The sequence below is a fragment of the Myotis yumanensis genome, unplaced genomic scaffold (genome assembly GCF_028538775.1).
Source record: "Myotis yumanensis isolate MYYU_CA2020_CCGP unplaced genomic scaffold, mMyoYum1.0.hap1 SCAF_4, whole genome shotgun sequence".
Lineage (NCBI taxonomy): Eukaryota > Metazoa > Chordata > Mammalia > Chiroptera > Vespertilionidae > Myotis > Myotis yumanensis.
This window is the reverse complement of record NW_027223755.1, coordinates 73,699,844-73,724,217: the sequence shown is the minus strand read 5'-3', so window position 1 is coordinate 73,724,217 and position 24,374 is coordinate 73,699,844. Positions and strand designations below refer to the sequence as shown.

Below are 24,374 nucleotides of genomic sequence, written 5' to 3'. Positions count from 1 at the left end.
TTAGAGATTTGTACATTTTTAAAAGGTCATACTCTTCAGGATGAAAAAGACATAAAAATCAATAAGCAAAATGGTAAGCAAAACCATGTTTCACCATGGAAGCACAAAAAAATCACTGTAGTAAGAGATAGTAGGTTGCACCTAGCTGCTTTTCTGATTCAATTCATTCCTGGTAGCCAATAAGAAGAGGATCACGCTAAGCTCAATGGGCAGTGAAAGTGGCACCCAGTGACCTTGATCACATAGTGAAGCTCACTATTCCACTTTCTAGCAAATTATCTGGTTAATTTACTTTGGCACCACCATTTCATTTTTCTTGAAGAAATTTATATAGGCTTCTTAACTTGCAGTCAATCTGCCTACACCTAAACTGCTAGTACTAGAAACGAATTTTTTTTTAACCTTCTAGTTTTAGATTAAAAAAGAAAAACATATAAAGTTTGCTGACAATGAATAAAATAGCAAACTTGGGAAAGAGCTACCAGAGATTATACTGCTGATATTATTAGAATAATAATGTCAGCATTGTACAGGCAAAGTTGTGAATATTAAAGTGAGACTGAATTCAGCCTTCTATCTTCAAGTTTGGATCTCTGTTTTCTCAATGTTATTGCACATATCTCAGCAGGTATTTGAATACATTAGCAACACATTATTCTTATTTCTTTTTTATTCTTATTTCTTAATTGATTTAGAAATCTTAAGTTTCTGTTGGCTTGAGTTGCCATAAATCTACATGAAAGCTAAACTATTTTCATAAAGCTCCTTAATATAAAATTAGCCTAAAGGTAATAAAGGTAGTAAGGTTTTACTGTACTTTGAAAACTGGACTAAATCATACATCATATACCTATGTTGAGTTGAACAATGAGACTCAAATGACTAACATTACACTGAAACTTTATAGTTGGTATTTCTTAGCAAATATTTTTTAATTCTTTATTGTTTAAAGTATTACATATGAATCCTTTTTCCTTCATTGACCTCTCCCTACTCGCCCTCCCCCGCCCCCCACACATGCCCTCACCGCCCCTACTGACTGTGTCCATGGGTTATGCTTATATGCATGCATACAAGTCCTTTGGTTGATCTCTCTCCCCGCTTCCCCCCGACCCCCCTTCCAAATATTTTAACTTCTTAAAAGTATTTTATTGAAGAAAATATTACTTCAGCTGGTATTGGTCAGCATTACTAAAGATGGGATTTTCTTCTTCTAATACCATCTTAACAAAGCAAATATAGAAACTGACCCTGTGGTCTGTGCATCAAATGCTGACATCTTTTAAATAATATTTTGAGTTCATTTTTTTAAAACATGAAAAAGGGTATTTATACACTTAAACAATGATTAACAGTTCTGGTGTTCTGTGTATGAGTATATGGTTCAATGTGGCATTATTCATTACCTGGAAAATTTTCACATAACACTTCTATGGGTGTGGCTCGTTTTGTATCTCCAATTTTCTGATACCTCTCTTTTAATGTGTCAGCCTAAAACAGGGAAAGAAAAAAACCTTGAGAAAGTGCTAATTTTAAAATTAAATACTTGGAAAACTGGATTGTAATATATTAACAATTTCTAAAATTCAATAAGGAAACATAAAAATGTTTACCTTTAAACCTTGCCAAGGAAGACTGCCTCTAAGAAAATACATGAACATATGACCTAAAGCTTCTAAGTCATCTCTTCTACTTTGTTCTGAAATATAAGAAGAACATAAATTACACTTGCCTCTTCCAGTTAAGAATGCAAGAATGGAGAACTAATTCTGTTATATACCGATTAATTGCTAAAAGTTTAGTATATAAATACATAATATAGATCTAGTGCTTTATATGTGACAAGGTCTTATTTAAACAATAATGTTTTTACATTAAATTTATTATACATCTTTAAAATATGCTATACTTCCTGAGAATCTATTGAAGACTTTTTTCTCTCCTGAGATATCTATTCATAGAAACATAAGGCAAGGGGGGAAAGGTTCCACGGTCAAATAGAGTCACTGTATACTAAAGCTCTGTCTTAAAGATTCAGAATGTAACATATGAAAGATTCTGGAAAAAGATCTAGAGTTTTTCCCTAAAAGATTAATCCTAATGTTAACCTTAAACGTTATACCCTAAGAATGTCTAACCCTGCATTTCCTAAATTTATAAGCACAAACTTCCATCCCACAAACATCATTGATTTTAAAAACAATTAGTATTCTCTGTAATATGTTTTTTAAAAAACACTTGTGTTTGACACATCCCAACATGCATAACCCCTCCAAAAATATACTGCTAAAACAAATTGTCATTTTCAAATTGCTATTATTGTTTTAGTAATAAACTGTTGTATAGCACATAACCGAGTGACAATCATAGACTAAGGGAGGTATCTTCAAATATTTGCTGAGTGCATTTTTTTCAATTTTTTTATCACTGAAGTTAAATGCTTAATATAAAAAATGCTGACTAACAAAAGAAAAAATAATACTTTAATAATAAAAAAATGCTCATGTGCAAGATGTTTTATACAAATGAATAAGCAGTACTAAATGCTTTTGAAAAGGCAAATGAGCATTAAAGCTTCAGAAAAGGTTTTAATTTTTGCTATATAATTTCATAACATTCTATAATTGTCTCCTGTAACACGTGCTACACTTTAAAAATAAATGTTTGTGTTGTTTTTTAATCAATATCTATGCTCCCACCAAATAGCAAGTCCCAGGAGGCCAGATGTCTGTCTCTTTGGCTCATTATTCTCAGATCTGGTATAATGGCTGCCACAGAGCAGGCACTCAACACAAACTATTTAAATACATAAATGAATATTTGGAAATATATACTACCAGATATATGTCCCTTTTCTATAAGTACAGGAAAATATCTAAAAGAATATGCTTTAAATCATTAGTAATCAGGGGTATGAGACTGGAGAACGAGACAAGACATTTCAATTTATCATTTCATGTACTAAAAAATGTGGTATAATAGGAAATTTTTCTTCTATTTTGTATTATAATAATATAAGCATATGCTATTGAAAACAGCAAACTTTCAAAATAAGTAAAATAGATTTAAAGTTCTTTGTAAAGCCATTAATGAATGTGGGATGTGAATAACATGAAAAAAAATCATGCCTTTTATTACTAAAATTACATTTTATTAGGTACTGGAAGTATTAAGAATAAAAAGTCATGCCAAAAAAATTCTGAAGTCTTGCTGAGAATCGGAATCAACTCCGGAATCTTTTAAAAACCTTAAGTAAGCAGGCCTAATGCCAGAGATTGATTCATTGGGTACAACATGGAGTAGAAGAATGTACATTTTACATATATTTTTTAATTAATTTCAGAGAGGAAGGGAGAGAGAGTTAGAAACATCAATGAGAGAGAATCATTGATCAGCTGCCTCCTGCACACCCCCCACTGCGGATCGAGCCCACAAGCCAGGCATGTGCCCTTGACCGGAATCGAGCCAGGGACCCTTCAGTCTGCAGGCCAATGCTCTATCCACTGAACGAAACCAGCTAGAATGTACATTTTAAAAGTTAAGCAGATAATTCTAAAGTAGACTCAGATTTGATAAGCTCTAAAAAGGAAACTTCTTTCATTGAAGTATTTAATTATTTAACATATAATAAAATACATACATTATAGGGGTAAAGTCTGATAAACTTTAACAACACACACACCTAAGTACCATCTATTAAAGGACCTTTGTGTAACTTCCAGTTTGAGGCCATTGTGAATAAAACTGTTATGAACATTCTTATAAAAGTCTTTTTGTGACATATGCTTTCATTTCTCTTGGGTAAATACCTAGGAGTGGATTTCTGTGTCATATGGAAAGTATAGGTTTAACATTATAAGAAACTTCTACACCAGGGATAGGCAAAGTTTTTGACTCGAGGGCCACAATGGGTTCTTAAACTGGACCGGAGGGCCGGGACAAAAGCATGGATGGAGTGTTTGTGTGAACTAATATAAATTCAAAGTAAACATCATTACATAAAAGGGTACGGTCTTTTTTTTTTTTTTTTTTTAGTTTTATTCATTTCAAATGGGCCGGATCCGGCAAGCGGGCCGTAGTTTGCCCACGGCTGTTCTACACTGTTCTCCAAAGAAGTTGTGCCATTTTGTACTTCCACCAGCGATGTAGGAGAGTTCCAGTTGCTCCAGAGCTTGTTCAACATTCGCTAGTAGTATAGCCAATCTTTTAAATTTTAGCCATGCTGGTGGCCATGAAGTATATGCTCACTGTGATTAAATTTGAATTTCACTAGTAACCAATATTTTTTAACATCATTTCATGTGTTACTGGTCATTCACACATCCTTTTGTTAAATGTCTGTTCAAATATTTAACACATTTTTTAAGTTTTATTTTTGGTCTTATTCTAAAGTTGTAAGAATTGTTTGTATATTCTTGATATGTCACTTTCAGATATAAATTTTACAAATACTTTCTCCCTCATCGATGTTTCTATCTCTCTATCCCTCTCCCTTCCTCTCTCTAAAATAAATTTTTTAAAAACCCACAAAACTAGAGAATTTCTTGAAGAAAAATTAGGAGAAAAATCTTTGTGATCTTAGGGTAGTCAAAGATTTCCTAATAAATTGGTCTTTTTTCAAAGAACAGAAGTGTAGCATTTTGACACTGACCTCACTCCCTTCAAAAAATTAACCAAAATAGATCACATACCTAAGTGTTAAACACAAAACTATAAAATTCCTAGAAAATAACAAAAGAAAGATGGCCTTGATTTTGGCAAAGATTTTTACATATAATAACGTAAGTATAATCCATGAAAGAAATAATAATGAGCTATACTTCATTAAAATTAATAACTTTAGCTCTGCAAAGACACCATCAAAAGAATGAAAAGATAAGCCACAGACTGGGAGAAGATATTTGCAGAAGACACATCTCATAAAGGACTGTTATCCACAGTACATAAAGAACTCTTAAAATTCAAAAATAAGAAAATAACCTGATTACGACTGGGTCAAGACCTTAACAGATACCTCAAAAAAGAAGATATACAGTTGACAAATAAGTATATGAAAATCCCACATCATGTAATCAAAAAGTGCAAATTTCCACCTCTTAGAATGGTGTCTACAACATTGACAACAGCTAATGCTGCCAAGAATGTGGAACAGAAACTCTCATTCATGGTTGGTGGGATTGCGAAATGGTACACCCACTTTGGAATACAGTTTGAGGGTTTCTTACAAAACTAAATATACTCTTACCATACAATCCAGAATTAAGATCCTTGGTATTTGGAGGAAACCAAGATGGCGGCATAGGTAAACACCTGAAATTGCTGCCTCCCACAACCACTTCAAAAATACAACTAAAAGACAGAATGGACATCATCCAGAACCACAGGAAGGCTGGCTGAGTGGAAATTCTACAACTAGAAGGAAAGAGAAAAGCACACTGAGACTCAGAGGAGGTGCGGAAGTAAAATGCAGAGGTAGGGAGGCGCACGCAGAAAGGGCTGGCAACTGAGGACGTGGTTGTCTTTTCCATTCCGGAGGGAGACAAAAGCTCCCGACTGCTCTGAACTCCAGTTCCAGGCGAGTCTCTGGGGACCCAGACTCATACGGGGAGAAACTGAACTGTCTGGCAGCTGGCAGAACTCGAGGGCGGCTTTCTCTCAGAGGTGCCTGCAGCAATTACGCGGGACACTGAGACCCAGGGCCTCTTAGGGCAGGGCTGAGGATCAGCCATAGCGGTTTGCTCCGCCCTGTTGATTCCCTGAGACCCTGCCCGACCCAAGCTGTGCATAGAGGCTTTTGCATATGAATGGCCTGGCCCTTTGCAATCTAAAATTACCTAACAAACTGCAGCAGGGTCTGAGTGACCCAGAACATCCAAAAGAAGGCCCAAGGCCCCACAGCAGCTTGCATTGCTTCATAGCTGGGCCTCATCTGGGTACCTCCAAACCCCAAAGAAAGACGAGGAATCTGCAGATCTCTCCATAGCTCCTGCTGGGTAGCCTCAGGCAGAGGCTAAATTAGCACCTCCTTAAAGATCCAAGAGCCAGTATACCCAGTGGTCAGAGTGGGACTATTCAGATTACAACTCCTCAGATCCATAAGGGACACACTCAGGGGGCAGACTCAGTGAGCACCAAAGCCCCACTGAAGCAAGTCTTGCCCCAGAAGGGTGTCTCCAGCGCAGAAGTTCTCCCACTATAGACACAGCTGATTCTCACAGCCAATTGGCCTGGAGGTCAATTCCTCCCAGTGATACCTACAACAATCAAGGCTTAATTACAACAAGACTGTGCACAAAGCCCACAAAGGGGTGCACCAAGAGTGTCCACCTCAGGTAATTGGGGAGGCTGAGCCACTGGGCCCTATAGGACACCTAGCACAGAAAGCCACTCTATCAACACAGGGAAGCAGCCAAAATGTGGAGACAAAGAAACAGGTCACAAATGACAGAAATGAAGGAAAGCAAACTACTGGATATAGAGTTCAAAACCACACTTATAAGGTTTTTCAAGAATTTTCTAGAAACCGCCAATAAATTTAGTGAAACCCTCGATAAATCTAGTGAGACCCTCGAGGATATGAAAAAGAACCAACTAGAAATCAAGCATACACCGACTGAAATAAAGAATATTATACAGAGTTCCAACAGCAGACTAGAGGATAGCAAGAATCAAGTCAAAGATTTGAAATATGAAGAAACAAAAAACACCCAACCAGAAAAACAAAAAGAAAAAAGAATCCAAAAATATGAAGATAGTGTAAGGAGCCTCTGGGACAACTTCAAGCGTACCAACATCCGAATTATGGGGGTGCCAGAAGAAGAGAGAGAGCAAGATATTGAAAACCTATTTGAAGAAATAATGACAGAAAACTTCCCCTACCTGGTGAAAGAAATAGACTTACAAGTCCAGGAAGCACAGAGAACCCCAAACAAAAGGACCACACCAAGACACATCATAATTAAAATGCCAAAAACAAAAGACAGAGAGAATCTTAAAAGCAGCAAGAGTACCCATACAATTGTCAGCTGATTTCTCAATAGAAACTATGCAGGCCAGAAGGGAGTGGCAAGAAATATTCAAAGTGATAAATACCAAGAACCTACAACCAAGATTACTTTATCCAGCAAAGCTATCATTCAGAAGTGAAGGTCAGATAAACAGCTTCACAGATAAGAAAAAGCTAAAGGAGTTCATCACCACCAACCCAGTATTATATGAAAGGTATCCTTTAAGAAGAGGAAGAAGAAGAAAAAGTCATAGATAGTAATGATGACCCCGATGAAGACAATCTTACAAGTTATGATATTCAGCTCAGTATTCAAGAATCCATTGAAGCCAGCAAGACTGAATTTTATCCTGAAAGTAACAATCAACTTGACTGTCCTCAACAAAATTTCTTTATGACAATCACTCGGTTGTAAGATGAAATAAATGCTGTTTCCTAACTCTTAGAAAAAAATTAAAAAATCCTTAGTATTTACCCAAAAGAGTTGAAAACTTATGCCCACACAAAAACACACACATGGATGTTTACAGCAGCGTTAGTCCTAATTGCCAAAACTTGGAAGCAATGAAGCTGTCCACCAGTAGGTGGATAAATAACCTACAGTACTTCTAGACTATAGAATATTATTCAGCACTAAAAAGAAATGAGCTATCAAGCCATGAAAAAACATGGAGTCTTAAATGCTTATTACTACATGAACTATACAAGTCTGAAAAGGCTACATACTGTATAATTCCAACTATATGTCATCTGAAGAAGGAAAAACTATGGAAACAGTAAAAAGACCAGTGGTTACCAGGCATTGGAGGGAGAGAGGATTAGGTAGAGCATAGAGCAGTGATGGCGAACCTATGACACCCGTGTCAGAGGTGACATGCGAACTCATTTTTTTTCTTTGTTAAATGGCATTTAAATATATAAAATAAATATCAAAAATATAAGTCTCTGTTTTACTATGGTTGCAAGTATCAAAAAATTTCTATATGTGACACTTAACTGTTAGGGTTTTTCAAAATGCTGACACGCCAAGCTCAAAAGGTTCGCCATCACTGGCATAGAGGATGCTTAGGGAAATCAAACTACTCCGTATGATACATGTTACTATAAAATTGTCCAAGATCACAGAATATACAACACCAAGAATAAACCCTAAAGTAAACTATGAATTCTAGGTGACAATGTACTCTAGGTGACAATATACAACACCAAGAATAAACCCTAAACTATGAACTCTAGTATGTACTAGTATACAACTATAACAATTGTTCCCCTCTGGTAGGGAATGTAGCTAATGCATGTTTGGGGACATGGGGTATAAGAAAAATCTCTGTACCTTCCACCTAATTTTGCTATGAATCAAAAACTGCTCTAAAAAAAAAATGTCTATGTTAAAAAATACAATTTAAATTCATTTTCTCTAAACTTACTTAGATAAAGGTATACATCCTAGCACTCTCCAACTGAAGTATCACTATATAAAATAGTAACCATACAAAAATTATGACCCTGGCCTGGCCAGTGTGGCTCAGTTGGTCGACCCATGCATCAAGAGGTCGCCCGTCAGGGCACATGTCCTGGTTGCAGGTTCCATCCCCATTGGGAGCATGCAGGAGGCAGCGGACCAATACTTTTGCTCTCAGATCAATGTTTCTCTCTCTCTCTCTCTCTCTCTCTCTCAAAATCAATTTAAGAAATCATCTTTAAAAAAACTAACACTGAGCCATTGGGAAGTTGTGAGTTCATGTCTCACAATAAAATGGTAATGAATCTCTGTTGGTTGTTATAAAGCAGCCTGTTATGGAAATGGAAATTTCTCACAGACACTAAATATAGGTGTGCTGAGTTTTAACAGAAGACACAGTCTTGAAAACTGAGTATCTATCCAATCATATTTTAAATCTATTGAGAAAATGTGCTACTGAAAGGCACTCCCCGCAAGCACTACCTAAACCCAACTTGTGCTTTGTAATTCCAGGTGTTTAAAACTTACTTTTCTATAAGAAGGGCAAATTTACATTTTTCAGGTATTTTCAGACATCTGTAAAAAAAAATACCATGAGCCTACTATCAGGCCAGCTGTCAGGGAAGATGCCAAGTGCTATTTTGTTCTGAATGAGCAGAAGCAGAGACATGTAGTATAGAGCTTGTAAGTCTGAGGAGAACAGTTAAACTTGGGCTACACTAGGAGTTGGAAGTTGGATTAGATGACTTATAAGGTCCTGTACAAATTATGGTCATACATTGTAGGAACATTTGAGCAGTGATGATGGATAATATATGTTCCTGTCTATTCTCCCTTAAGAAGATAGAATCTAAAAGCAGAAATTTAAGTTTGGCTTCCTCTGATATGAAAACCAACCAACAATAGCTTAACAATAATCTATTGTAAATACAACTTAGAACTGAATGTTTTTAGAAAGTCACAAAAGTAATTCAATGGGAAAGAATATATTATAAAAAGAACCTCGCCCAGCCCGTGTGGCTCAGTGGTTGAACTTGGACCCATTCACCAAGAGGTCGCTGGTTCGATTCCATGAATCCATACTGATAGAAATCAATAAATGGTGGAAGAGAAAGCTTTTGCTTACATCAGAATATCAACTAACTATATAATTGATAAGGTTAGAAAATCATCAATGGATGCTAAATCTAGTGGATAAAAATGTGATGAGGAACAACATGTATACAAAATCTCAAAGATCTACTTACAAAACACTTTTTAATAACAAAGGGAAAATAAGAAACTGTTAAGTGGAGAAAATTAGCAGACACTACCCTAAACAAATGATGAAGATACTTGGAACCAAGTGACAGCATGCACCTCTTGACATTTTACAGTGAGAACATATCACTTCTATGATATTTGTGCTAAGAATGCATACCAAAATATAATCATGAAGAAATATGAGACTGACGTAAATGGAGAGCATTCTACAAAACAGTCTATACTTCACCAAAATGTTAAGGTCATGAACCATAAAGAGAGGGGAGGAACTGCTCCAGATGAAAAGAAACTAAAGAAATATGACAAATAAATGATAATGTGTGGTCCTGGACTAGAAAAAAAATAAAAGCTGTAAGAAATCCTGTGATGTTGATATTATTTTATTCTTTTTACAAATAAGGAAACCAAAGTCGTATAGCTAGTATAGTAAATAGTACTGCTAAGGTATGTCCTCTTAGCATTAAATATATTAGGCATTTGTTATTTCCTGGCTAATTGTATCAAAGTACTATATTCTCAATCAAAAATATCTGCACAAACTAAATTCAGTTAGAATTAAGTATTCTCTCATATCCTTTTAACAGAAATAATCAAATGCATCACCCTCACTATATCAAAGTTGAACATTTCAAATTATATTAAAAAAAGATATAGTGAATGCAAGGATATGTCATTCATTTACTCTAGAACAACTTATTTCGAAAATGTTTTATTAAGCCTGGCCAGTGCGGCTCAGTGGTTGGGCATCGACCTATAAACCAGGCGGTCACAGTTCAATTTCTGGTTGGGGCACAAGCCCCGGTTGTAGACTCGATACCCAGTGTGGGGTGTGCAGGAGGTAGCGGATCAATGATTCTCTCTCATCATTGATATTTCTCTCTTTCTCCCTCTCCTTCCTCTCTGAAATAAACAAAAATGTATTTTTAAAAATAAAATAAATAAAAATGTTTTATTAAATATAAATAAAAGTAAACTCTAGCTAGATGTGATAAATAAAAATTGTAATAAAAGCAATTGTAACCTGCAAAAACTGAACCATAACAACAAATATTAAAACTCACACCGTTAGCATAGTTACTGAATTCAAACAAAAGGTACACATACCTTTTCCTAAATGTGTATTTATGCTCATATATCTAGCTGTTCCTGTAAGGCTTTTGTGCTCTCTGTATGGTATGTGTTTCTTTGTCTCTGGATCAATATATTCCTTCGCCAAACCAAAATCTATAATATGAATAACTTGCTGGGTTTTATTTCCTGGTCGTCCTATTAAGAAGTTCTCAGGTTTTACATCTCTGTATATCAAGTTCTTTGAATGAACATATTCCATACGAGAAATCTTGATTTTAAAAAGAGAAGGAAGATAAATTTTATTTTAAGCTTTGACTAGCATAAAAAAGCATGATAGAGGCAAGACAACTTTCATAATAAAAACATAAAAAAATCAGAACTTGTTTCAACCCTTTAAAAGTAACATATCAATCTATAGTTTCTCAAATATATATCTGATTATGATTAAAATTCTTTGCTTTTACTATTAATGTCACTTATAAATGAACATGTTTGAATTTTATGAATTCCTTTCAAATCAGTAAGCCTGATTTAATCAACACTTTCAGATAATGCTATATCATAAAATCGAAAAGCTTTACCAATACTAAATCTTGAACTCAAAAATATAAAGACATATTCACAAAGTGGCAGTTTATTCTTCCTCATCAGTTAATTAATCAAGCAACTTTTACAATTATATTTTAAAAACTTAAAACAACTAAACTGTTAAATAAAAACAATTAACATAGTACCCTTTAGTAAGTCTTTTTTTTTTAAATGTCTTTATTGGTTAAGGTATTACAAATGTGTCCTCATTTCCCATTAACCCCCCAAGTAGTAAGCCTTTTTGTAACTTGTTTTCTTTACATTTTCCTTAGGTATGAAACGTTTGAAAAGATCTTAAAACTTCAAAATTTTCAAATATACTCTAATAATGATACAGTACATTTTTATTGTTTTACACATTCTCAAATAATGTTCAGTGTACAAACTGTCACAAAATAGAACACTACAAATAAAATAAAATTGCATCATTTAGTGGTAATCACGATCGACAATGCAATATAAAAATACTGTAAACATATTGTAAACTCAGGCCATTTTAGTTGGTCAACAAATTCTGGATCATATAATATATAATATTCTATAGCCTATACTTTTAGTTAATGATATATTATGAGCATTTTCCAGGTCATGAAACTTTCTTTTAATACACACTTTGCATTAAAAATAGGTATTATTTTAAATACATACTTTACTAATATATGACTATTAACAACCTATTCAACTAATCCTGTTATTTCTGTACATTTGAGTTTTCCACTTTATTATAAATATTCTTGCACAAAAACCTTTAAGTACAGCTGAATACTTCCATAGGACAAATTTATATAAGTGGAATTAATGAGTCAATCGAAAAAACAATTTTAAGACTTCTGCAGCATACTTCTATTGACATTTATTTCAAAATTGCTTTAAAATAATCCTCTAAATTTGTTTTTCCATAGGTTCACTAAAATTTAAATAATTTAGAAAACTTCCCATTAGTTTGTTTCCTCTTTTTTTCAGCCATCAGAATTTATTACCAAGATTAATAATCCATGTTTTTGAGGGTTTTCTTTTCTAAGTATTCATCTTCTAAATGAAAAGTGCTGGAAACAACTTAATTCTCAAACTGAGTATTCTGATCTTAAAGCAATAAAATATTCTTTCATAAAAATAAAATACTACACCTAATTCAATTTTTTAAATTACACGCATCCTAAAAGACAATAATATGAAAGCAGAAACATTTGTACTAAGTTGAATGCTCTGCAAGATAATGTAGCAAAACTTGAAACTTTTAATATAAAGTTGTGACTAGAGAACCATACAATTGTTCAAATGACTTCAAAGCACCCTGCTTTACTTACCAGTTGGATAGCTATCATGAGAACTGTTTTAAGAGAAAATGTTCTATCACACAAATCAAACAAATCTTCCAAACTAGGTCCCAGCAGTTCCAGCACCATAGCGTTGTATTTACCACAAGGGCCAAAATAGTAAACTTGAGGTATACCATCTGGCGGGGGAGAAGAAGAAAGGATTTTAATAATTTCCTCATCTTCAATATCAAACTTTCTTCCTAGAAAATTCACTTAAAAATTAATTTTGCAGTATCAAGAACTACAGCAGTAGTTTTACATTTCCCATGGATACAATAAACTTTTCCTGACCCAGCCTTCTCTTGCTAGAGTGTAGCCTGGTTACACTTCTACAGCAGCTGCATGACTGAACTACATTACAAACAGTGCTTCATTGTTGGTCTCTACCATCTCATCAAAGACAGGAACTGGGCATTTTAGTCTTATATTTCCATGACCTAGAGAAATGCTTGGCACCTAAGAAAGATTTGATTTTCACTGAACAAAAGAGTCACTGTTCGCTTTAATAACACTGTGGTAGGCATACGCTAAGATCAGCCTCCAGGAGTCCCATCCTCTGGTGTATACACCCTGTACAATCTCCTCCCTCTAAGTGTGGGCAAAATTCCCAGATTTCTCTTGTGATCAGGTTATATTATATGGCAAAGGTGATCTAATTAATATCCCTATCAGTGGACTTTAAATTAATCAAAAGTATTCTGGTGGGCCTGACCTTCAGATTCAAAGTACAGAAAAGCTTTCCTGTTGACCTTAAAGAAGCAAACTACCATGTTGTGGAGAAAAATCATATGCCAGAAAATGATAGGAAAGCTCTAGGAACTGAAGGATTTGGTCCCACAGCCATGAAGAACTGAATTCTGGGAATAGCCAGTGAGCTAGGAAGAGGACTGAGCCTCAGGTAAGATTGCAGTCTGGGTTTACATCTTGATTTCAGCCAGGCAAGACCCTCAAATGAGGACCCAGCTAAGCCATGCCTGAACTCCTGACCCCTGGAAATTGGCAGATAATAAAATCTACTGTTCTATGCCACCAGTTACTGAATAATTCATTATTTAACAATACAAACTAATCAAACTCCAAATATAAAGTCTAAATGCACAGAAATCATCTCTATTTTTAGAACTATAAGACGCCCAAGTAACAAATATAAATAGGTGATCAATTTATCTTAACACTGCAGTTATCTATTCATCATGAGGAAATGAACTTCTCCCATCTTAAATGTCTCAGTTTTACTTACAAGTGGTATAGGATTTTTTAGAAGGAAAAAACCTTTTGAATAAATCCTTCCCATTTTTTTTTTTTAAGTAAAGAGCTTGGGAAACATAACTTTATTCTCTGTTTCCTCTATCATTGTGAATATTTATTGCAGGGGCATAACAGAAAACATTCAACTAGAAGCCAGGACTAGTTTCGTAGTTTATCCCCATATTAACCATTTAACCTCTCAAGGAGGCTTGCATTGGCTTATGTATAGTATTACTAGTTTGGATAAGACCAGTGTTTCTCAAATGTGAATCTGAGTGAGGTAGCAGAACATCTGAAGATAAGGAGGTAAGATAATATAATCAGGGCAGGGATGAGGGGAAGGTGACAAGTTCAAATTGCATACATGGCCTCCTCCCCAGAAATAGAAATTCCTATACATGCCCATGTGTATAGGTCAGCACCCCCATCTTTCTCTCTCTCTCTCTCTCTCTCTCTCTCTCACACACACACACACACACACACACACACACATGCATATACACACACACACACGCATGCATGCATACACACACACACACACACACACACACACAGAACTGCCACTGGGAATCACTACCGTAGTATGTATGAACCACTCTTACCAAAGCCACTCTTATATGTGTGTCACCAACCCCTCACATGTATAAAAGTGGATGAGAGGCTCACTAAAGTTTATTCCAACTCTGAAATACTGCTTTTACAAAGCTATATACATTAATAGCCTAGAGCGGCAATTAAGACTTATCAACAGCCCTCAGCTACTAAGCTTTTAAAATTATTTTCCCCTCTATACCATGGGAATTTTTTAATTTTAGCAATCTCTAATAACTCATTTCCACCCTTTAGTTTGTTGCTTCTGATCTGGGTGCAAGGAAACCAGATCATCAAGCTTGTTAGAACTATATTTAGTATATAAAAATAAACAGGTCTGAAGTTCTTCAATGGAAGGACTGTCAAAGGCTTTTCTACTTCCTCCTGAGTCATCAACTATATTTCTATAGTTAAAGTTGTTGTGTAATGATCACTGAATAAGGTAGCAACATATTTTGGTTTATTCATTGACTAACTTTTTTCAAGTGTTTTCAAAGGTTTTCAAAAATGGAAAACCACTTAAGAAATTTGTCTTAATCAATTCAACAAATGCTTTTTGAGCATCTGCTATATCTTTTCGGGACTCAGTTAGACATTACAGATTATGTGTGAACAAGATGCCTGATCAAGTATGATTCAACCCAGGAAAGCAAGTTTAAGTTACTATTTAGAAATCCATCAATGTCACTCATCATAATGACAAATTAAATGTGAAAAAGCATTAGATCACCTTAATAGATGCTGAAAAAGCATCAGACATAGCTCTAAGCAGATTTGGAATAGAAGGTCCTCAACCTGGTAAAGGCATCTAAAAAAACGCCCAGCTAACATCAGACCTGAAGGTGAAAGACTAGGAACAAGAGAAGGATGTCTGTCCACATTCACCTCTTATCAACAATGCAATGAAGCAAAAAGAAAAAGAAATAAAAGGCATTTCGAAAATGAACAGAGTCTGTTAATTTAAGAAAACCTAAAATACTTGTTCCTATTTGATACCAACAATAAAGTTCACGCTTTCAAGTAAAACTTAGAATTTTGCAAAATTTATATCTGCCAGGATGAACCTGAAAGCTTCTGCAATACTTAAAGAAACAAACAAACCCTTTCTGATAAAACTGTGATGATACTATTACAATTTAAATTTCGTAATGAAATGTGTCATTATTTGAAATAACTTAGTGAACCAGTATTTTCCAAATCACTAATGCATATATTTACAAAATCATGCACAAGTAATTGATCTATTAAAAGTATGAACAGGAAACAGGAAAATTTTAGTTCTGAATGAGAACAGGAAAAAATTTTTTTATATGGTTTCTAACTCTACATTGCAACTGATCTTTAAGAAACAATCCCCTGCCCTAACAATTTGTTCAGTGGTTAGAACAGCAGCCCAAGGACAGAAGGGTCATGGGTTTGATTCCCAGGCTAGAGCATGTGCCTCAGCTGCATGCTCCACCCCACACAGGGCACATGTGGGAGGCAACCAATCCATGTGTCTCTCTCACACCTCTCTCTCTCTTTCTCTCTTTCTCTCTCTCTCTCTCTCTCTCTCTCTCTCTCTCTCTCTCTCTCTCTCTCTCTATTTCCTCCTTTCCACTCTGAATAAAAAATCAATGGAAGCCCAGCCGATGTGGCTCAGTGATTGAGCGTGAACCCATGTACCAGGAGGTCATGGTTTGACTCCCCGTCAAGGCACAAGCCTGGGTTTCAGGCTCAATTGCCAGTAGGGGGCATAAAGGAGGCAGCTGGTTGATGAAATTTATCATTGATGTTTCTATCTCTCTCTCCCTCTTCCTTTCCCTCTCTGAAATCAATAAAAAACATATTTTTTAAAAATAAATAAAAGCCAATGAAAAAACATTCTCAGGTGATTAAAAATAAAAACAAGAAAAACAATCACCTGTGAAGTTTTGGTAGAGTATCAAAAGGATATTAATAATTTAAAAGTTAATGTATTAATCAAGGTTTACAAAGTTTTGAGTTAAAACCTTATTGACAAGAATATGAACTGGTACATTTTTGGAGGAACTTGCCTTTCCCTTTTCAAAGTAAGCAAAAGTATGCATACAGTGATGTTGAAGCTGCACTGCTTGTAACAGTAAAAAACAACAACAGGGAACTACCTAAACATCCACCAACCCTGGACTAATTAGGAAAAATATGTCATACCCATTTTGGAAGCAAAAGTGATTTCTACTTTCTCTTTTATATTTCTTAAACTTTTCCAAATTGTTCTGAAAAACATGCGCTACCTTTATAATCAGGAATAAAATGCACATTTTAAAAATTCTTTTGGGACCACAAAGAAAAACTTGAATTAGAAGAAGATATAGACCATATTTATTTAATCCACATATTAACTGTAACTGAGCTAGAATTTCTCAAATACTCTCCCTAATATTCAAAGTTATATAGTCTTACCTCTACTCTTAACTATTAACTTCATTTTGGAGTTCTTAGGAATAAAGCAAAGTATACTATTCAGACTATAATGTAAATCTAGCTTCCTCTCCCTTCCAATCATAACTTCCTAATAGGAGGAATAAATAGATCCATGCTAAGGCCCACATTTACTCTGCCTCACTTGGTTTGAACACTTCTAAGGTTGAATTTCAAAAAATTTCTACCCTAGTTCTGCCATCTAAGTTGTCAAACTTTGGTTTTTATCCAACCTTCAAGTCTCCTCTTTTCAAACTATCTCTGAAGCATGACCCAAATTCATAATTATTCCCACAGAATTTCTCATAGCCAAGGGAAGGTATGCATAAGTAAGTCTTTTCTGCTATACTTCAAGTAAGCCAGCTCACTGCTGGGAGTAGAATGTGTACTTAACATGTACATTCAAACAAGTGATATGCATACCATACCTTTGAGTTTCTAAAATAACACCATGAAAAAGGTCAGCAAAGGGAGAAAAATGAGCTACTTCAATTTTCTCCAAAATTTTCTTTCTTTAATGGTTTCAAAGCGTCTCAGAATTATGTATCTCTACATTATCCAAAATAACTAAGTCCCATAAATAGCATTATATTTCAGTGAGTAAATTTAAACAGACATCGAGACTCCAATATGAATGAAAATACCTTCAGCTTTATCATGCAATGTGATTTTACCTTAAAATATGACTCAGTACAAATCATTGGTGAAAAAAAAAAGATGACCTAGCTCTGATTAACTCGAGAAACATACTGTTCTGTGAGTCAATGAATATATAAACTTTATAGATAACTATTGATAATGTATTTCAACACAAATTTTATGTCATTGAAATATAAAATCAAGAGTTATACATTTATTTTTAAATCACAAATATAAAGCAAGTACTATAAAGATCAAACTAGAATTTCATTTCCAAGGACAGGTCTGGGTTGTTTTCTAACAAACAGGCTAGAGAGTATGCTAAGCAAAAACAAAACAAAACAATCACAGCAATACAAATATGGTAGTCAGGACCACAAGGAAGTGTTTTTGGAAGTGGGAGAGGTAAGGGAAAAGAGGGTAACAGAGAAGAGAAAGGCTCAGAAAGAAGGATTAGCAGGAAGAGTAATGAAGGTGTTAAGTTACTAGCTGTCTCTTGATCAAAGTATTTGGCTACTGAATTGCATGGATGCATTCCAACTCATGGGCAAAAGCAAGCTTTTGTATTTGTTCTTATATTTAGTGAAATTTCAACTATAAACTTTTACTCCACCCAATTCCTATTATTCTAAAATTATTTTTTGAAACTACTATAAAAAGCCACCCATTGTGAATTCATCAAAGTTCTGATAATGTCCAACATCAGTATTTTTCAGGGATGCTTATTAGCATCTCCACTTTTCAAGACAAGTGTATTTTATTTTTCCCAAGCAAAGCTCAACAATGGGCAAGAACACAAAAATCACATATTATTTTAAAATACAATCTTACACTTACTCTACCCAAATTAATTTTACTAAACATTTCATTTTATATTTCAGCATCCCATTTAAGTGACAAATAACCTTAATTTATGTCACAAAACAACGTAAGGAGGTCTAATACTCTTAAGGAGTACTTAGTACTGTGAGCCATGTATTAAAGTACTTCAGTTCCTTATAAGTGAGAGTTAAGCATATCATTAAAAGAAATAATATCAGAATGTTTCTTTCCGTTTTCAGGGTCAGTAGTATTCATATTGGAGAAAGAAAAACAAAAAATTAATATTCTTGTTAGAAAATTTGAAATACACAGATCTAGTTAAGAAAACTTATAATCTGATTACAAATACTAAGTACAGAATTATCACACAGGCTATGTTCTTTTCCAAAGCAGTTTTACTTTAAGGCATTCTTAACCTTTAGCATAAATGTTTATACTCCTAGCTCAGCAGTTCTCAACATATGGTCTGGAAATACTTGGGGACAGATGTGGATGGTCCATGAGACCCTTTCAGGAGGTCACTGACATCAAATTACTTTTATAATAATACTAAGATGTTATTTACCTTTTTAACTCTGTTCTTTCACAAGTGAATAGTCAGTTTTCCGAGGCTATATGACATAATTTGGCAATGGACTGAATGAATGAAGAAGATATGAGAACCTGGCTGTTTTCTATTAAGCCAGATATTAAAGAGATGTCCGAAATATGTAAAACAAGGCCACTTTTCTCACTTTTTCTTATTTGGAATATATAGTCAGTTGTGATTTTAAAATATTGTTATTTTAAAATGAATTAATGTGGCAATATTTTTATATTTCTATTTTAATTTCTCAAATGGTAACTATCAACAGCTATAACCCAGAATAGGAAAAGTTCTCTGGGATCCTCAAAAAGTTTTAGGAGTATAAAAGGACCCAAAAATTTTAAGGTCTGTTATGAACAAACAGGTGCAATGAGTTCAAACTTGGTAAAAGTTACTCCATTAAAATACCACAGCATCCACAATTAGTAGTAAAACTCTACCACTTAACCTCAAATAAAAGGAATAAAGCCACCCAAACTGTAAAAAAGAAGCAATAGTTCTTTCTGTGATAATTCTATTTATACATTAGATATTACTCTAAATTTTAAAGAACATTAAAAAATAACATCACAAGAATTCTTTATTACATTAAATATTCAATAAATTTGTGAATATGATATATTATTCATTATTCAGTTATTATACTCTTTGGGCCTAATTAAGAAAAAAATGGATTGTATCATTTTTACCCCAAGTTTTAAGATCACAAACTTTTCCTTCTAACAATGTGCTACTTTATATTTAAATCTAAAATAAAACATGAAATATAAAATCAACATATTGTTTTACATGGCTTTTTGCTTTCTTTCTTTTTACTATTAGATAGGAAATAACAAAAATGCTGCTGTATTTTAGAAAATTAAATTTTTTATCTCCATTTAGTCATATCCTATTCAAAAAGTATGGTTTCTTTTTTAGGATTCTTATGTGATTAATTAGTCTCTAAAAATACAGTAATTACCACATAATATACAACAATCCTAATACCTATACCATACAAACCAAACATATTTCAAGAATTCATAGCATAGCATTCTTTAAATGTGCACATTCTCCATAAACTATAACAGAAAAACTTCGTACACTTCCATCTACTAGTACCAATGCACACATATATTCACATATAAATTAGTAAAAGTTTAGCAATGCATAACTTACAGAAATTCTCATACAGAAGAGTCCTCTATAAAGAATTAGAATTATTGCCCTAATCAGTTTGGCTCAGTGGATAGAGTGTCAGCCTGCTGACTGAAGGGTCCCAGGTTCAATTCCGGTCAAGGGCATATACCTTGGTTGCGGGCACATCCCCAGTAGGGGGTGTGCAGGAGGCAACTGATCCATGTTTCTCTCTCATCAATGTTTCTAACTCTATCCCTCTCCCTTCCTCTCTGTAAAAAATCAATAAAATATATTTTTTAAAAAAGAATTAGAATTATTACATATACTTAAGATGTCTTCTAAAAGCCATTAATTTAAGATAGAAAAAAAGAACTTTAAGAATCTGCTACATAAACTGTTAGTTATCTGAGCTGAGATTAAGTCTGCACTAACCACCTACTCACATAGTATTCTTCATTATTTTTGTTGATATCAAAATACTGTAGGTAATATTCTAATTAGTTTATTCACTTAACTTTCCTGGTTTTTACAGTATTTTCTCTCAGTTTTCTCAAACAGACACTTTTATATAAAAATAGCAGAATTTCTTAAATTTAAGACATGATCAGAAGAAAATCTAATCTGGCACTCAGTGAATAGAAGGAATTTTAGATATTACTGAATGTGTACACTCATGTTTAAAGGACTAAAACTATTTCACACAATGTTTCTCAACAGTGAATAGTATGATAAAATTTCCATCCATTATGGAATTACCAACACTCATTTAGCTAGCAGACAGAGCTAAATAATATTGAAAAAAATGTGAAAATGTATCTATAAACCAGAGCAAAACACACAGGAAACACATCAATCCTGACTTTTAACAAGGCACAAACTGAGAAGGCAGAAGAGTCAGTATAAAGAAAGAAGAGAAGCTCTTTTAACAGCTCTTAGAAGGCAATACTACACAGAAGTATAATTTTAGAAACAGCCATTGCTGCTATTATCAAATTGCATATTGTTTAGAACATCATAGCTCAGGAAACATAATATCAAGCCACTCGCTTGAGAAACAATGATATAAAAAATGCATGGTTTCAAACCGTATGTCTAATGTCATTTCTATAGTTAGCGATTTGCCATGAACAGTAATTTATGACAGAAAATATTATTTTACTTACTTTGATAAGTAACAATTTATGACAGAAAAAAAGTTATTTTACTTTCTGTGATAAAGATATCAGCTTAAAAAAGAAATTTCATGAAATAATTTAATTGCAAAGTTTCCCCAGTATTGGCTATTTAAAATCATCTGATGTCAAAGACGTAATTTAACATAAAAAAGCATTACTCATAATCACAAGTTCTCAAAAAAAATTCCCTATAAATTTCAAAATATGTTCCAAGCATTTTCATAAAGTTTCAACAATTCAACTAAACTTTTTCAAAGTATATAAAAAAAAATAAATTAAACCTAATCATTAAAACCAATCCTACTCTGAAAAGTGACTTATTTTTAGATGACTGAGTTGTATAATTCAGTTCATTAAATAAGCATTTGCATATCTCCTTGCTTTATCATTTCCATTAATTTAAAAAATATTACTGATTTTTCCTTTAGATATTACTGAATGTGTACAATCATATTTCTAGATCTCTAAAATGAAAAATTAAATTTACCTAATCACTAGATAATATAAATAAAATTAATTAAATAAAAAAATGTGAAATTATTTGACTGTTTCTTTGTCAGAAATAAAATAAAACTCAAAACTTAAGAATAATAATTTTGTAAAATATTAAAATACCAAACTTTAAACATATAATCGCAGAACTTAAAAAGAAAATTTTGGCCCTAACTGGTTTGGCTCAGTGGAGAGAGCGTCGGCCTGCGGACTGAAGGGTCCTGGGTTCGATTCCAGTCAAGGGCATGTACCTTGGTTGCGGGCACATCCCCAGTGGGGGGTGTGCAGGAGGCAGCTGATCGATGTTTCTCTCTCATCGATGTTTCTAACTCTCTGTCCCTCTCCCTTCCTCTCCGTAAAAAATCAATAAAATATTTAAAAAAAAAAAAAAAGTTTTGGAGATTTTGTATCACAACTTTATATCTAATAAAACTGTCTATTATTCTCATTTAAGAATTTATCACTTCAATCATTTATCAAGGACCTACTTTATTGATCATTCTCAGTTTCAAGGATAAAAAGATGAATATATTATTTCCCTGCCCTCAAAGAGTTCAAATTTTAGTGGAAGAGACAGACATAAGGAAATAATAATATAATATGATATGGTAAAAGAAAAATAAAGATACATTCACAAAAATTTCAGGTCCAAGAAAAAGTGTTTTGGGAGAGAACAAACAGATGTAAGAAAATGCACTGCTAAAGAGGTGACATTTAGGTGGGCCTGAAGAAAGAAGGAATTCATTGAAAAAGAAAGACATTCCCCAAAAATAAAAAATACAGACATATGAAAACAGTAAGATCTATTCAAGGAATAGTAAGTTTAGGGCAACTAAAAAGTGAGTCAGTAGAAAGAGAAAGAAATGTGGACTTTATGCTAAATAATAACCCTCTAGGAGGAATAGAAAGTAAGAAGGAGGTGTGATGCACAACAGGAGGCCCAATCCAAAGAAAAGTGACAAGGAGACTGGGAGAAGAGACAGAACTGAAAGAATTTTCTGATTATCCCAAGAGGCCAAAATCAAAGGTGACTAACATTTTCAGCTTTAATGTGTGTAACCACTAATGGAACAAGATAATGCAGAAAAGAAAACAGATCTTTTGGAAGAGAGAAAAAAATCACTGGAAAAGTAAGTAGAAAAGAAGGTAAGGAGCATAATTCTAGGTATACTAGAATTCTGATTCCAGTAAGGACATACACGTATATCTAGATTATAAGAATGGAGACAGGAGATAAAGAATTGGAAGTTATCAATATATAGATCAGGGGTGGGGAACATACGGCCAGAGGGCTGTATAACACCCACAAAATCATTTGGTCTGACCTTGCCAAAGCAACTGCAGGTGGGTCTCAAAATTCAATAAATCTAGGATCTTTTCTCATAGCAACGTAAATTTATTTCAAGTGGATTATATTAAGTGAATGATGTTATAAATATCCAAATGGACCTTGAGAGGAAAGAGGTTCCCCAACCCTGATATAGATAGTAATTTCATCCTTTCCTCCCCTCCCTCCTGGTACAAACTATCCAGGAGCATAAAGATGAAAGCCACATACTAAAAATAGGAGCAGGAAGTTAGAGAGTGCCTGATTCCTTACTTTTGAGTAGCTATCTCAACTTTACATTGTCCACTTCAGAACTCCTTGTTTATTTTTCCTCACATAACATCCCCTCACTTATTTAAGATACTGTTGCATGATTTTTGTTACTGACAAATTCATTCCTATCCAACGCAGTAGTCAGCATAGTTCTGCCGATACCTCTTCCCTCATCATTCTCTGTATTTCCCCTGGTAGATCTCATCCATTCCCTTGGCTTGAAAACCACCTATGTACTGATTACTCCCAAATCTAGATCTTCAGTTTACTCAATAAAGGTTGGGTGGATGTGACAAGACTAATCAATACATTAAATTTTTGCATCACAGAAAGTGATAGTGGTATAAAACAATATTCCAATCCTCTAGAAAGTAATACAAAGGGTCAGACCCTCATAATCACACTGCAGTAAAGTTGGACAATTCTACTGTATGTATATAACAGTTTCAGTGAACAAAATAAGAAAGACATTGTCAGGGAAGTTAAAGAAAGAGAGAGATATGCGGACTTTATAGGGGAGTCAAAACCCACACAGGCAGGCTTCCTCTCCGCGTCCAATCTAGTTCGAGGCGACATGGCTAAACACACCAAGAAGGTCGGAATCGTCGGTAAATACGGGACCCGTTATGGCACCTCCCTCAGAAAAATGGTGAAGAAAATTGAAATCAGCCAACACGCCAAGTACACCTGCTCCTTCTGTGGCAAAACCAAGATGAAGAGGCAAGCCGTGGGGATCTGGCACTGTGGTTCCTGCATGAAAACCGTCGCTGGTGGTGCCTGGACCTACAACACCACTTCTGCCGTCACAGTAAAGTCAGCCATCAGAAGACTGAAGGAATTGAAAGATCAGTAGAAGCTCCACAGTTTGAAACATTGCGAGCTTATAATAAATGGGTTAATTTATATAACAAAATTAAATAAAAACCACACAGGCAGAACTAGATAAATCAT

The 24,374-nt window shown here is 34.3% G+C and overlaps 2 protein-coding genes across 11 annotated transcripts in view; one reads left to right on the top strand and one right to left on the bottom strand.

Annotated features, from left to right (window-relative positions):
* CSNK1G3 (casein kinase 1 gamma 3) overlaps positions 1-24,374 on the bottom strand; it is a 116,196-nt gene that overhangs the window by 29,487 nt on the left and 62,335 nt on the right. For all 10 annotated transcript variants that reach the window (XR_011471218.1, XR_011471219.1, XM_070412536.1 and 7 more), the window contains exons 5-8: positions 12,698-12,846; positions 10,836-11,070; positions 1,614-1,699; positions 1,407-1,491 (exon numbers count right to left, since the gene is read on the bottom strand). Coding sequence is in view for 8 of the 10 variants with exons in the window: in XM_070412536.1 (XP_070268637.1) it covers positions 1,407-1,491; positions 1,614-1,699; positions 10,836-11,070; positions 12,698-12,846 (555 nt within the window). In the remaining 2 variants the exon portion in view is untranslated. The remainder of the gene's footprint in view (positions 1-1,406; positions 1,492-1,613; positions 1,700-10,835; positions 11,071-12,697; positions 12,847-24,374) is intronic.
* Positions 23,989-24,298, top strand: LOC139008159 (large ribosomal subunit protein eL43-like). The gene has a single exon (XM_070411492.1). It carries the CDS (start codon positions 23,998-24,000, stop codon positions 24,274-24,276), a length of 279 nt encoding a protein of 92 aa, XP_070267593.1. The 5' UTR covers positions 23,989-23,997; the 3' UTR covers positions 24,277-24,298.

Excerpts from the sequence above, each read along its gene's own strand:
- LOC139008159 (XM_070411492.1), top strand. The coding sequence starts at position 23,998 with ATGGCTAAACACACCAAGAAGGTCGGAATCGTCGGTAAATACGGGACC.